This window comes from Harpia harpyja, chromosome 21 (genome assembly GCF_026419915.1).
Source record: "Harpia harpyja isolate bHarHar1 chromosome 21, bHarHar1 primary haplotype, whole genome shotgun sequence".
NCBI classification, from domain to species: domain Eukaryota; kingdom Metazoa; phylum Chordata; class Aves; order Accipitriformes; family Accipitridae; genus Harpia; species Harpia harpyja.
The window spans coordinates 6,892,240-6,908,678 of record NC_068960.1 but is presented as its reverse complement, the minus strand read 5'-3'; the positions used below and the strand labels follow the sequence as shown (position 1 = coordinate 6,908,678).

The following is a 16,439-nucleotide window of genomic DNA, read 5'->3' as shown; positions in this document are numbered from 1 at the left end:
GCAAACAACCTAGTTACCTATAATCAAATTTGTATTCTGCAACTAATCTTTTTAAAGTATTATACTGTGTGAACATTTTTGCCTTCATGAAACTCTGCTTTTAATTATCTGGTTTTCTAAAAGTATTTTTAATCTAAAGTTAACACCCTGTGTCAGGTGATTGGCTTAAGAGCTGCTGAGTAATTTGGGTCAGGAAGATTGGTATGCTTAAGTGTTTAAGTGCACACAAAAAATCAGCAAAAACTAACTGAATGTCAACTAAATGAATCAATAAGAAAGGCACTGTGCAAATGGCTAGATGTTTGTTCTATTACACAACAAAATGAATGACCTGAAACCCCCATTCAGTACCACGATGGTCAGACGCTTATTGGAAATTCAATCTATGTTGTTTTTTAAGTTATGAAATGAATGGATTTCAGTAATGATGCAAGCCTAGCTTCTGGTTATACTTTATGCTTTTTACAATCAACATCAGGTTTCACTTATGTTTTAATGAGAAAGCTATTTTAACATCTTGGCAATATGACTGTACATCTTAGATGGAGCCAGAGATATCTGAAGCAAGATGAGAATCCTGGTTTACAGTATTGGGTTCCACATTCAGAAATTCAAATTAAGGATATGACTCAAATTCTCAGTAAGCTCCAGATTTATATAAAACATGAATCTGCTTTATTTATGCTTGACATATATCAAGTATAAAAATGTAGCATACACAGGAGAATGGTCACCAACAAAATAAAAAGATTAATTACAAGCAATTAAAATGATTCAGCATTTTGGTTAAAAACAAAGTAATTGATTTATAAGCTATTAAAAAATTATTAGAAAAGTGCATGGCTAGTACTAGCGACCTTTGGTTAATAAAGAATAGGTACAACTAATGTACAAAACTTCATGTCATATTTGTTCTGACAAAAAGCAGCGTTAATACAAACCTTCTCTTTATCATACATGTGCAAGAGAAGCCAGGTTTGTCTTGTCTTTTGAAACTTCCATTCTTCTGGGTTTTCAGACCAGCTGTAGTAAATTAAAAAAAAAACCAACTGCTTAAATGAAATACTGTGGGATCAAAACATTCATTATTCATACAATATTTCCTACAACGACTCCAAGTGACTTTGTATGCACGACATGGAGTTACATGACATTGTGTGAAACAGATACTAGCTCACATTTTGTACAAGTGGCAAAAAAGAACACCAGGGACAGCTACCTGGCTTCTATGCAAAAAGTGAAAAGGAGGACATTGTGGCCAAGAATGTTATAAATTTTCATCAGAAAGCACTGATTCCTTGAAGTTAAAAATCAAGTCCCACTCCTCAGCTTTGACCAGCCCTTTATGAGAGGTCATTGCCCTCATTTGACACACAACAACCGAGCACCCCAAATCCTTACCCCAGCTGCAGGGCTATCCGAGTATTTGGGGATGTGGAGTGGACGAGGAATCAAGTTTGGGTTTCAGAAAGTCGGTATTTCACAATAAACTGAAATTCATATGAAATTAAGCAGCCTCTAAAGGACTGGAAGGAGAGTCTTGTGCTACAATGGTCACCTGGCTGAAGCCCATCACAGATGACTGCTCTAGAGCAGAGAAAATTCATTTTTCAGGAGCGTATGTTTTAAGGCTTGGATTTGTCTAAAGGTGTGACTTAAATATTGACGTTTACAGGACAGAAAAATGCTTTTTATGTCTCGGTCTCCCCAGGAATCCTGATTCCAATATTTAGCTCAAAACTTCAAGCTGCTTCAATACTGTTAAAAGTGAGCGGGTAAAACAAATGATTAACATCTGCAAATATTCTTTGACTGTTTAGCAAACATATTTTAAATATGCAAAATCTTAGCTGGGTTAAAATGGCACATTTATGTACATCTTGAACATGATTTTAAAGCTGGTATATTCTGTTTTAGATGAAGAAAGAGACATTTATTTCTATAAACAAATGAGCAAACCAGCAAATCTCACTATAAAATGAACACTGCGTTTTAAAAGTATATGCTTGAAAATTAGCATCTTAACATGTACAAAATTTGTCAGTACACTGAAATATCATTTAAAGATCCAGAAGAAAATATATGAGGAGAAAACCCAGAAAATTTTATACTTATTTGATTTTTCTGTAAAGTAAAACAAGTCTCCAGAGGGTAGCATGCAAGATGTCTTTAATGTTCTGGCTTGTTTTACACAGCAACAGAGAGCACAGAAATCAATTGAAAAGCCAGCTGGGTATCAGAATTAGTATTGTTTAAACACTGTCAAGTCTAATAAAGCAAAAGAGTCCTCATATTTGGTGAATGCTGCACCAGCAAATACACTGTTCAGTCAATTCAATGAAAGAGAAAAACCAAAGACCACAAATTTGTACAGAAGGGTTTCATAGAAGCCTCTGCAGAAAACCTAAAAGAAAAAAAAAATACTGTCTTGACTTTCAAATTCAGGATAAAGAAAAAGCAGCAACAACTCATTACGGTTATCACTAGCTAAACTCAATAAAAATGTCAGTAACCAACACATAAAGTAAAAATCAGGCAAATAACAGTAAACCAGTAAGGACAGACAAAACACTAATAACCACAATACATCATATTTTACATGCTCAAGTTAAATCCACAAACGAACTGATTTAGATGTCTCTTTTGGCACATTGTCAATAAATAGGCAGAAGTTTGCAAAACAAATATTGCACAAAAGCAGGAGTCCAAAAGCTGACTGCCAAAAGTTATAGAATCAAATAATAAAATATTATTATGGGGAAAACATCCTTCTCCCATCACCACCAACCTAGCAACCAAAGTACTTGCAAAATAAAGATCATTCAACCCTTGGTGTCACTTGTCTTCACAGCCAGGTGCCCAACTGGACAATGACTGTCAAAATCACCTCCTGTAATGCAAGGAGCTGACAAAGAATGAAGTAAAAAGGGCTTTTCTTGAAGGTGCAGTCTGTGGGGCAAGCTACTTGCTCATTTGTCCCCAATCTCTCTATTTGCCAGGCAAATGCAGTAGCTCCTAACTGAGAAACTGTAACTTCTGCAGGAATTGGCTTAACTTCTAGAATTCCTTAAAAAAAAAAAAGGCCATAACGATGATGATAATGATGGTGCTTGCTGTTAAAAGAAACCCATTCTTTTACAAGGTTCATCCTTCTGAAAAATTACATGAAAGATGTTTAAGAAATGCTGTCTATTTACACAGTACGAAGAAGGAGGTAAGTTTAAAATTCTTTTTGACATTAAATAAGCCTGGAAACAGTTTACATTATAATCTTTGCAAGGTGACAAGAACAAGATGAATGACAGATCCGTGACCGCATCCTGTGAAAACAGTCCCTCTTCTAATGAAAACCTTTAACACATGTTTTTATTTCTTTAAACTATACTATGTATTTATACATTTGCGATTATATTCATTGGTTAGACACACCACATAGTACTCTGAATACTTTTTTCTCTGCTAATTTTATGTTTCTATCACTTACGCTGTCACCCGAGTACTGTTAGGCATTAACTTGAAAAATACAACCCGATTTCACTAATCTCCTATAAAGCTATAGGATGTTAAAATATCTTTATTACCTAGTTTATAAACAACTGAGACCAACAAATGAGTGCACTGTAAGGTTAATTGCTCTTATTAGCCTATTACCAAAACCATATGCTCCCTTCTACATGTTAAGGCAAGCCATTATACTCCTGCATCTAAGATCCCACATTGACTTTCACTCTAGTGAATCCTCTTGTAGAAACAAACAAAAGTTTCACCTAGTCTTCCTGAAAGGTTTCACTCCATATACACCATAGTAATTCATATAAACAAGAAATACTTTAACATAATCAACTGCAGAAAGTACATTTGTGCTCATTACAGCACCGGAGCCTCACAAATCCGTTTCTTTTGGTTTGCACTCTGTCCTATTAGAATCAAATGCTAAATGAGTATGGTAAAAAAAGTAGTATTTCCCTTAATAGACTATGGGTGTACTCATATTTTCAGAAAATGCTCCCAAGTTTTTAACTGGTACTCTATCCATGGTTAAATCAATTCCTGTTTCTCCCCCTTCAGGAAAATGATCCTTCTCTTGACCTTAATTCCTATCAAACTGTGGCAAACCACTCACGATAATAGATGCACAATCTTTAAGACAAATAACGTGGCAGTTGCTCCCTGCAACTGGACCCCCCAACAGTTATTAAAATAAAAGTTTTCCATTGATTCCTATGACTGCTTTTTTCCTACTCCTATGACAGCTTTAAAAGCTATGGAAAGTATCACTCCGTGACAAAGTGAGAGGGGTATCTCCTTTTATCAGAATGACATAATGAGTACCTTTTTAGAAATGCTCAACTTTTAAGCTACAAAAGTTAAAGCTTTGTAACATGAGAGGTCTCATTTTGCTGTTTATATGCAGATAAGCTTCCTTGACGTACTACAGCAGTAGAAGAGGCTTTTCCTTTGAGTGATTAAATATACAGAGTAAGACCAACTACATTATAGTTTAAAAAAAACTTTTTATAGACAATCACAACCCCTTTCACAGTTTGAATTAATTTGGTAGCCTTCAGAAGTATCTATGTCCAGATCTAATATAAACTATGGAACTGGGTGGAAAATATACATGTGTAAAACATGTATTTTTCCAGTATGCCTCAGGCTAATTTTCAATATATTGTACAAACTCTAATTGCCTTCTTTACACAGTTAATGTTTGAATCTTTCTTATGAGCTCTAGCTCATTGAAAAAACACATTGGTTGACTTTAGTTAAAGAGAACTTTTATGTTTGTGCAAATGATCTTCCTAAATGGCTTTGAAATTGAAGATACAGAGGAAATGAATCAAATTAATCAAGCGGCTTAGGGAATTTCACATTTGGACTTTTGGTTTTTAGCATGCGAGTCTCATGTAGAAAAGCTGCCCAAGATTCTCAGTGGTCTATCTCAGAAATGACTTTGAGTCTCTACATTAAAGTAATTTCACACAGATCTATTCCCAAAACGTGGGAATACGGGCAGCGTAAGTAGGCAGTGACAGCTGGTAGCGTGCAGGGCAGAGCGCTCTCTCAGATGTCCTAGCAGAAAGAGAAGGGGAAGGGAAAGTAGTCAAATTGGTTCCAGAAACACAGTAAGAGAAAAACATTATTGTTACAAATTGGATTCAGGAAGACAACACAATGCATTTGCTTAGACTACTGGCCAGGACAAAACACTACAAAGCTGTCAAAATTATAAAATAATGTCCTACGTGTAGAAAAGCACTGTGCTGAGAACCAACCATTTTATTCATTCAACTTGAAAAGATTATTGGGTAGGAGACAAGTCTCGAGAAACCAGACAGACAGACACGTGACTGCTGATAACCTTCCAGAAGACATGAGAGCACTGCTGCATGCCAAATGCAAGGACACCTAGACTCACCTACATCTACTGCTCCAATTCTGAGCCGCTGACGGTCCAGCCCACCTTGGATACACCTTCCAGCCCGGGTATCTGTCCAAGGTAAAGTAGACTGCCACCAAATTTAGATTTCTCCAGCACACAGCCCAGGCTTAGCATCAGGGAATTAATTTGAAAGGGTTCTCCAGCCTTGAGGACAAGGTTGGTGCAGCCTCCTCTTGCTCTCCTGTGATTTACCCATGAGGACCCTCAGGTCTCACTCTCTCAAGCTTCACTGAATCTCAAAGGATGGACAGAGCAACGGATCTGGTCCATTACACCACATTCAAGGCTACATTGAAAAGATCTATTGAAAACGTTAAAAGCAGCATACTGCAACACTATACAAAAATTGTCACATTCTTCCCACCTTGTTTATCTGGGTACTTTTCTGATTTGATACACTCAGTTATTCATCACCCTGAAACCTGCCTTTACGGATCACCTACGCTCTTCTACGTGCCCCACAAGGAAGGCTGAACAGAAGTTACGGCACATGATTAAGGCTTGCAGGAATTAAGTTAAGCACGTTATTCCCCAAGCGCTCTGCAAACAATGTAAAAGGTATCATTTCTGCGCTCACTGCCCTATCCGTAAAATGTGGATAACAGGTGCTTCCTCAATAAAGAACAACCATACCAAAATTCCCTTAAAGATACTTAAAGCCCTGCTGAAACACTTGGCACTCAAGCGCTTTGCTGTAATATTTCACAATGCCATACATACGATAGCAGCGACTTTAAAATACCATGCACTTATGTTTAAGGCAAGCTCACTGCCCTTATAAGGCCCGAATTTGGAAACTCTGAATACTGTTATCAAGTCAGTTCGGCGGTGCGTGTAATGCCACATATGGGCAACAGGTGAGCACGGGAACCCAGCACCTCAAAGAGGCTCCCTGGAACCACTGGAAGCAGCATGGAGAGAGTAGAAATTTGGCATAAGCTCTTTCTTGTGGGAGAAGAGCCATTTTATGGATGGAGGTTTTATATGGATATATAAAAAATATATGGATGTGGATGGAAGTTTTATAATGTCCTATAGTGCATATAGTGAAGTAGGAATAATAATTTTTTGTCCAGTTATAACACTTACAATTATTTAAAGGGAAATGTAAAAGTGTTTATTTTTATTGGGGGTATTCAGAATTTCTTCTATTTCTCTCAGAGGCATTTAAAATGAATTTACTTTTTAACAGATAGTTTTTGAATGTCTGTCTTTGTCAACACCTGCATGCCCAGAAAGCCGCCTTGCGGAGCACTTCAGTGCTCAGTGCAAGATAAGAGGAAATCTCATTTCAAGCATGTGTGATGCTGATTCTCCTCATTTGGAAAAAATATCCAAAATTTAAATTCGAAATAGATTTTCAAACACTTGACTGGAATGGCTGTAGTTAAAATCTTAGACACACTAATCTGTATCAGGACTCAAGATAGAGACGTAAGAGAGAGTCATAGTCTTTATTCTTAACTGTCTTTTTCTCGCATTATGGATGACTGTTTATCTCCCAACTCCAATTCCTGGGGACAGTTAATATATTTATACTGATATTCTCAAATCCAGTTTGGAAGCTAATTAAATTATGACTCAGATAAAGATTTTCCTTATTTTCCTGGAAGAGAAGAAGAGATACTAATGGAGCTCTTTTGCCAGAAGAAAACTTTCTAAAATCGTCAACAGACTTTAGAATCAGTGCCACATTTTTGGTTGAAAATCCTGGCACCATTTCTCAATCTGTGGTTTAAAAACAATTTTTAATATATTCTTCCATCTGGTTTAGACCAGCATAATGACTAAAGACTTGTGAAAAGGCGAGGGGAGGAAGCTTTTATTTTTCATCTTTTTAAATTTAGGAATCACACATGCAGGAAGAAATAAACTTGCTTTTTAGTGTCCCATTTTTGTCCTGATGTCAAATATAAGGACAGATTGTATCTGATTGTGTCTGTACAGCACACTACACAGGTCACAGAATTTTCTTAGAAAGTATTTATAAAGCAAAAGGAAAGGGCCTTTGTGCCTTAAAGCAAAGCTTTGATTACATCTACATAAAATGTTTATCACAGTGTATCTTTTATTATATGTACTTTTATCACTTGCCATTATTTGTAACGTTTGATATTGTGTTTGCATCCTGAAGCTTCAGCCAAGCTAGAAATCCCCTTCCTCTCCCACTATAGGCACTGTTCAAACGCAACATGAGACGTTCCCTTGAAGAGCTTCGAGTATAAACAGATGAGACAGATGATAAGTGGAAAGGAAAGTTGACCCAGAAAATTGTAACAATGCTTCAAAATCACACAGCAGGTCATCAGTAGAGCTCCTATCTCTTATATATGGTACAATACACGTAGGGTATCTTACTGTGATTCAACTTGTCAACTTTTCATAGACACCAACCCACCTGCAAATGCCAAGAGCATTCCACTGGGAAAAAAACCTTTACAATTTTTTTTTAATTCTTTTTCTAGTACAGTTATTTAGTTGCTGTATCTGTATTAGCCTGCCTGCAGCAAAATTGCATTTTGATCTGAAAATATATATTCAGCAGTAATAATATGCTGAGAACTTTCTGTTGTTTTCAGTAATAACAAAAAGGTCAGCAGTAGGCTTGAAAGCCCACGGCTAATATTACTATATTATTACGCTAAATGTGCTTTTTATTTTACATACATTCATAAAAAGAAGGCAAAGCAGGAGTTGACTTATCACAGAAGAAGAATAAAAACCAGAATTTGAGCCCTTCACAGCCAATTTGTTCTGCTCCTGCAAGGAATATACAACTAAGTGCTATCCCAATGCTGTGCTGAAGTCCCATCTCCTCTCCAGATGTCCATCTTTTCTTGCACTTAATTCTGGTCACACTGATGCCCAGACCAGAAATAAGGGAAACAGAAAATGGAAACAACTGTTATGCCTCCCTCCCATGACGAACATCCTGGGGGGTATGAGGGGATAAAGAGGGCCCCATAGTCTGTATGAAAATCATGTAAGAAGCCAGCTGCAAGTAAAATAATTTTCAAAAGTTGGCAACAATCCATTTATATAAATGCTTTCTGATGATCAGATGTGGGATATGCTACCAGACCCAGAAAAAAAAAAATATGGTCACTTCTCTTCTGCCTTACCATTACGCCACATAAAGTCCAACTGTGGTACAGAATACTCCTGCCAAGGCATGGATTCAAGCTGAGTTGCAACCAGTAGCTCATTTTCATTGCTTTTTTTTTTATTTTAAATCAGCTTTTAGAACTTTTAAAGGTTCCCCCACCCCAACCATCTCAAAGAAGAAAAGAGTAATAGGCAAGATTAAACAATTAAGAACAAATGAAAAAAATTTTTAATCTTAAACTAATTGTTGCATTTCAAAGGAGGGATCTGAAGAGCATGTAGATTGAAATCAGGCTGAAATCACTGCTTGTGACTCTGTAATTCCATGTTGTTGGGAGAAGACTAGGTTCTGGAGTAGTTCTCAGCTAGAGCAAATAATCACTGGATTTCACTGCTCACCAGCATAAGCAATGCAAGTCCTTTCAAGCTAGATCTAGAAGATTCAATTCTATTGTTCAGTGCCACAAAACTACAACAGTAACACCTAGTCATGGGTATACAGCTAGTGGAGCATTAATATACCCTAATCTTGCTCTGGGTATCAATACAAAAAATTCTATAGTTTCAGCAGTGCTGGGTCATACATATACTAGTTATACTTAGAATATTACAGTGTTAATGAAAGAATAATTAGACAAGCTACAAAAAGCTGCTATGAGAAGTCAAATATTTACTAATGTAACTTTAAAAGTCTGTAAAATTTTAAGGCCTATCTCAAAGCTAGCAATGATTAAATTTAATAAGAAAACACCAGAAATGTATGAAAGTGTCATGGTTTTTCACCTAGTGATGCTGAAAGAAAATGCTGGAAGAGAAACCAACTTCATGCGAAAATTTATCAGTGAAAGTTTTTGAGGAGAGATGAAGAACTGACCACTTGGAGAAGGATTTGAATACTGAAGATGTTGGCTGATCGATTTTGCTTTGAACCAGTCAGGATGCCAAAGTGCCAATTTATTGCTCAGTATACTGAGTTGAAAGTTTGTGTTATTTACTTATTATGCATAGGCTATTTCAAGAAGCCCTGAAGCTGCAAAGTGAAGCTGGCACCCTATGAAGGTGTCTAATCCAGCCGGACCTCTGATGAGCAGCGCTGCTGAAAATGCGTTGCTTTTTTGTAATCAGATGTCTCTAATTTAATTTCAGGTTGGGTGTTTCTGTACTCTTTCTACCTTTGCAAATACCTCGTGGACTTCCATAGCCAGCAAGATCAGATGTGCACTTCCGCAGTTCCAAACTCCAGAGTAACATTTGACTATAACACGAAAAAGAAATGCTCTCTTATTATGCTAACGAGATGCCCACCTGCGCTAAGTCCCAGCACCACGCATATTCTTCCCTTCTGACTCTCAACACCCAGGACATCTAGCCCCAGTTGCATGGAGCCCAACCGGCCTCCCTTCCTCCCCACAAGATTCAAATCCTGTTCCTGAAGACTTCCCAACAGGGCTTCCCCGCACCCTTGAGGAACAGGAGCTGCTTAGACTGTGGAGCGCGGTGTCACTGAACTTGAGGGATGCAAGGGCTGCAACCCACCCACTGCAACCTGGAGCACGGCCAGGCAGGCTGGGTGCCAGCAGCATCTGTGAAGAAGTACCTCCCGTGTCCTCTCCTTCCTTGACAAGCAGAGATACTCATGCTGAAAAACAGCTGGCCTCAAATCAATCCCATCCGCTGGGGTATCCAGGGGCTCTAGCTGAAGCCTCCAGGAAAGGAGAAATCCCCCCCTCAAAGGCAAGCAGAACATTGAGCCTGTGCTGTAGGACTGGCCCCATACCTTTTCCACAGGCTGGCCTGTTCTGGTGACGATGTTCTGTAGGCGTACAGAAGACATCCTGCGTTGTCAAATTCTTACCTAGCCCCTTTACTTAACTGAGTTCTCTTAGGACAGTATTGAAGAACAGGCATTTATTAATTTGGATACCAGCCCTAGAGGCACAGTTACAGAAATTACATTTGTGGGCTTTTTTTTTTTTTTTTAATGAAATCCAAGTATTTTTATTGCTGGCTAATTAGGCATAGCTCATCTTTGTTACAGGAAGCCCCGCACAGCCCTCTTCAAATAATGCATCACACATACATCTTACAGTGCATCTGAGAGGATACCACATTTGGGGTTATTCTGGACCAACAGCAAGAACCTACATAGAAGGGGGTTTTTTTGTTTTTTTTTTTTAAAAAAAAGAAGACCCATCAACCATCCTTGTCATTTTTTACATCCCAATTTCGACATCCGGTGGCTGCATTCATTAGGAAGTAAAGCAGAGGCAGAAGGAGAGAGAGTGTTACAGACTCCTGGCCATTTGACTCTCCTAAGTTGTAATGTTACAGAATTATTTACTCTTCTTTTTGCAGAAGAGTTCTAAAGAGGGACAAGCCAATGAAAATATCAAGATCAACCTAAAAGTGTATACCAGTTGACAGCCCACTTGCATTTTCTTGCTTTAGCTGATATGTTTGGGTATCTCTCACTGCATAATAAAAACTGCCGCTGCACTACGGTATTCAGGACAGCATCAGATTCTCCTCTTCTAATATCCTGTCATGTGCATTGCACTATTAAGATTTTAAGTAATCTACACTTAAAGAAACTGATCTGCCAATTACTGCTTCCTGCAGATGGCTCTCATTCCAATTCAATTTTATTCATATAAAAGTAACTACTGATACCTTTTTGGGCATCATCGTATTAATAAATGTGTGGAGCAGGAGACAAGTTTTATTAAGGATCCAGTTTTATTATTTCAAAAATATTGCTTGTTATTCTAACTCTGGCTAGGAAGCCTTGACGGCTCCCTGGAGCTAACTGATTAATAATCATTGCCAACTGCATTTTAAATTTTAATTTTGGCTTTGGCTGACTAGACTAAATGATTCCCTAGAGCTATGAAACTACTCGCCACTATTTTGATTATTTGGGCATTGGATGAATAGTTTGAATGTGTTTGAGGAAGTGAGCAGCAGTGTTAATTCTCCTAGATCTAAATTTTATGACACAGAGAAAACATAAACCCTTCCTTTTGCATTTCTGCCATGAAGAAGATGGGTGAGTACAAAATGCCTTTTCTCAAATCCAGAAGATGGGTTAAGGATGGGATGCCTGGGCTCAGAGCCAGGCGCTAGGCAAGGAGTTTGGAGAGCCGGGGGAAAGCAGGCTTCAGAGGCTGGGAGGAAAAAGCTATGCCTCACACTCCTTCAACGAAGCCTCACCGCAAATGAAATTTTACTAAAATAAAGTAAATAATCCCTGCAATCTGCTTTTAGTTTAAAAATATCAAGAGGTAGTTTGTTGTAATAGTTATATGTGAAACGGGTAGTTTTAATTATTCTGGTTTTATTTGGCCTGAATAGTGCACAAGTTTTCCTCAAGACAAATGGAAAAGGTCAAAGTGATTGTGTGAAGTGTTGAGCACTCACAACTTCAGTGAGAAATGAAGGTGTCTAGTTACTGTCAGGATACGGTCCTGAAGCAGACTGGCCTGTTATTAATGAATTCTGCTTCTGAATCCCCCTAATATATCTCACAAGGTTTCTAAAAGTCATTTCAGATGAAATAATACCTTAAAACTGCTTAATTATTCAATTAGATGCAATCTCTTTTGTATAATACTATGGACAGATGAAAGCTGGATCTCAATGAGAAATATCTAATGGCTACATTTAATAAACTGTTAAGAAAATTCATTTATACTAAATTTTATTTTACTGGAAATGAGAGTCATTAAGAAAGGATGCATTAAATTTTCTTAACTAGGTTTGGAAATAAAGACGTTATTTTACAGGAAAGAGAATCAGGCAAAGAAACCTCAACTATTTTTGCCCCAATATTTATGCAGTTAACACACATAATCTAGTTTTCCCCATCTGAGGAAGCACTTTACAGCACGATGGTTAATTACCACTAATACAATTTATAGCTGTGACAACATATATGTGAAAATTTATGTGGAAACTTAAAAACTTTACTGAAAAAATTATAAACAAATAAAAGCAAACTAAACTTTGAAAAAAAAACAATTCACCAAGAATGCATGGGAAGCCTCCTCAGGCACGTGAGAACGAGCCGTCTTAAGAGCCACCAATCTCATCTGATACAAGATCATATGCAGGAGAAAAATCTTATATATGTGACTGAGAATAATAAAAGTGCTGGCTGGCTAACTCAGGAATTTTTGTTCCTAGTTTTATCAGCAGCAATAAAATGGAACAAAGCTGCTCTGGTCGTTTGCAGCAATACCACAAAGGACCACAACTGAAAGGAGACCCCAACCATGGAAGACAGATATCTCTCCCAAAGTAGCTAAAAGGATTTGGAATACTAACCCATACATTGCATTCCCACCCAGAGATTAGCAGAGTTGCTAGTGGCCTTTAGGAATGTCTTGAGACGCCACTACAGGAAAAAAATCCATGCAAACTCCTCTTTCAAAATAAGGAATTGAGAAAAATCCTACAGGTCTGTTGGGACGAGACATTGGTATAGGGCCAAAGAAAATAGAGCTTGTGTTCAGATGAGAAGAAAGCTACGTCTAGTTTCCCTTATGTCACTTGCTTGAAAGAAGACCTTTGGATAGCACAAGGACTTTGGTGAGTGACAAACTTCATCACTGTTTAATTTATCCATCTGAAAAACAGAGTAATATAACAATTTCTCAAAAGCCGTCATAACAAGAGTGAATAAATTAGCATCAAAATATTTTTCATTTACTTTGTCAAAATACAGTCATGATATGCTATCAGTAAAAGTATTATGGAAAAGTAAATTACCATTACTATGACAGGGAGAAGATAGAGAAAATATTTTTTAAAAAAACAAAAATAAAAATCCCTTTAAAGATGGGGCTGGTTAGTCGATAACATATTTTTCAGCTGATCCTGTAAATGATAGATGTCAGATGAAAGGATTTGTGAGTTCATGTTAATGATGCTATTAAATACAGTATTTCCCTATGAGAAAGTTTGAACCAAATGCCCAAGTAAATATTTTGACAGCTTTGTTTCACACTGAAAAAAGGGTAGAAGTGCAAAGAGACAGAAAATTTCAAAGTAAATCACTCTGCAGCTTTTACTGAAATATGCTTTGAGATATGTACTTGTGACCTTCCATAAAATTAATTCAAAGATTTAGAAAGATGAATTATTTGATTTGAAGCCATAAAGCAGGATTAGAATTTGCTAATCTACTTCTCCCTTTTTGTTAAATTTAGTGACCATTTATGGTTATGGAAATTACAAGAAGAAATCTCTTTCCTCTGCCATAAACTAAATAGGACAATGAGCAAATTTAGAAAGATAGAACAGCTACTGACTCTGACTGAGAAAAATTTAGCATGGACATGAGCTTCCCTTGCTTTCTCCTCTTAAGCCACACCTTAGCGCTAAGCAAAGGGTTAAGAAAGCTACTCCAAAACCATTCCCTGTACAAAGAAGTTTATCCAGAATAACATTAATAACTAAACCATAAGAGATTTGGTTCAGGGAAAGTTGTGCTAGTCCAGCTGCTTTTGCAAAGCTCAGTCGAATGAGTTGCATCATAAGCGTTTACTAATTTGGCTGGGAAATCATGCAATCGTTGATGTTTCTAAAACTTCCTACTTCTGAATGAGTTAAAAATACCACAGAAATATCTGCAACATCTGAGAACTTCCACATATAACTAAGCTTAAAAGTCTTAGAACCTGACATTTCAGTATCTTCAAAACAATCACCTGTTTTGTCTCTAGAAACCAGAGTCCAGCAAGCTAGAAATGGCAAAATACATTCAAGTACCTAGGATCTTCATGACTTGATACACCACTATGGAGAGGACTTGCTAGAAATGACTGACATTATAAAAAAAAAAAGTAATTCTGTCCATCTGGAGCATTTCCAGGATAGTATTACAGATACCCAGAATATATTCCTACGGTTCATTTTCTTCCCAGAAATTCGTGGTAAAAATAGCTAAGATTGGCTCTGAGCTACTTAAAGTTGTTTTTTGTTCTTACTTTTGGTTGCTGTTTTTAGAATTATGTAGTAAATAATACTATTATTTGTCAGCATTAACTTTAACTGACAAGTTTCTCTTCAGTAACAGCTAAAGAAGCCTCGGTGCCCACTCTGGCATTGGAAGTGCTGTAACTTATAAATGACCTCTGTGCAGTGCCTGAGCTCATTTGCAGAGAGCCATGACTTCTTAATTCAGGCTCATCTGGGTGTTGACCTGGTTATTCAGCTTCCAGAGTCGAGTCAGTACTTCTGCACAGCACTGCGGCATGCAGGCACCTTCTGCTGCTCAGCACTGGCGCAGACATCTCTTTAACCATCTGCATTGCAAAGCTGGACTTGCATGCAAGAGTTGCAGACCAAAATTGTTGCCTTCCTTTTTTTGGTGAGTCTTTGTCAGGCAAAGCCTTGATCACTCAGTCTGGATAGCTGTAATATTTACAGCTGGAAAAAGACGAGATCTACATAAGGAACAGTAATCTGAATGAACTCACTAAATTAAGAGTAAGATGTTAATGTGCTTCTTGCGAAGCAGTGAAATTGTTGTATTAGAACCATAAAAAGCAGCTAACCCACCAAGAAGTTAATAACGGTTTAAAAGCAATTCCTGCACAATATGACATCCTGTGGATGTCATGCGGGGGTTAGGAAAACACAGGCATGGCTCCAACACAGTTCCGCATATCACTTGCCATCAAGACTCAGAAAAGTGAATCCAGAAGTCAATGAGTGTATCATAGGGACTGAAAATCATCAAGTTGGGCTGCCGTCAGACATCTTGATTAAACAGGCAAAAGCTGCATGCTGCTATTACCGAGACTGTAACGTGACATCCACAGAATCCTAAATGCATAGTTGGACTAATCAGATGATAACAAGGACACTAACATCTGGAAATATATATCATAAAGCCAACTCTGAAACAGTAGAGTATCTGACTTGCTGCAGCCAGGCTGAAGTAGAATGAGAAGCACTGTCCCTTTTACAGTCAGTGAAAAATTTATTATCGCTATAGTTGCCATGTTCATGCCAACGCTGTCATTAACACAAAACTGAATAATAGTTTGGGGGGAGAAAAAAAAGTAAAGGTTTTTAGTGTGCAGCAAATTAAACGTGAAATCGCAATGCGCTATGGCTCAAAGATTAATCCAGTGTTGTTGCCCGTAAACCAAGCCAGAGTGACAGGGAGCAGGAAGGAATCGCAGACTCTCAGTCCCTTCTGTGTGAAGCTGGAAGGTGGCTCCAGTAAAACAGCGTGCTTGCTTCCAGGTCTCGCATTTCCAGAACGATCACAGACACAGGAGTTCAAAGAAGAGCAATAGAACACATTAGAGTCTGGAAGGACTAGCAGCAGATGAAGGATTACAGATGTACTGCTTCACCAAAGGGGCAGTGAGATTGAGAAAACCAGTAACAGCCACGTGAAGGATGTAAACACCAGGACGGGGAGAAGTTACTTACAAAATGTGGGGCAATACAACGATCTAGAAAATCTTGCTGAATAACAGGTCCAACATAGCAGAACAATTTTTCTGCTTCATATACCCTAACAGCAAGCTTTGCCTTCTGCAGAAGATAATATGCTTGAGTATGTTTACAGAATAGCCCTAAGCAGCACCAAATCTGTAGAGTGAATAGGACATCTCCACCTACCCCCACAAGAATAACTGCTGGCATACCGGCACCCTAAAAATAGGAAGGTGTGGGCATTGCAACTGAGAGCTTTGTAGAGTTTCTGAGTAATGCCGGGGCTGCTAGGGAACTGCAAACAAACTGAGGTGGCTTCATCAGATGCCATGGGGTACTTAAGTTACACAAGGGAGTGTAGGATAATGATAAGGTAACTCACTCTTAATAAGATGAGACTACTTTTCTCTGCCACAAACAGAGGCAGTGGCTTCCTTTA

The 16,439-nt window shown here is 37.9% G+C and overlaps 1 protein-coding gene across 8 annotated transcripts in view; it reads right to left on the bottom strand.

The window, feature by feature from the left end:
* The window catches only part of C21H7orf50 (chromosome 21 C7orf50 homolog), a 137,778-nt gene that overhangs the window by 7,800 nt on the left and 113,539 nt on the right, over positions 1-16,439 (bottom strand). For all 8 annotated transcript variants that reach the window (XM_052773149.1, XM_052773144.1, XM_052773143.1 and 5 more), the window contains one exon: positions 942-1,023. In XM_052773149.1, coding sequence (XP_052629109.1) covers positions 942-1,023 — 82 coding nt within the window. The remainder of the gene's footprint in view (positions 1-941; positions 1,024-16,439) is intronic.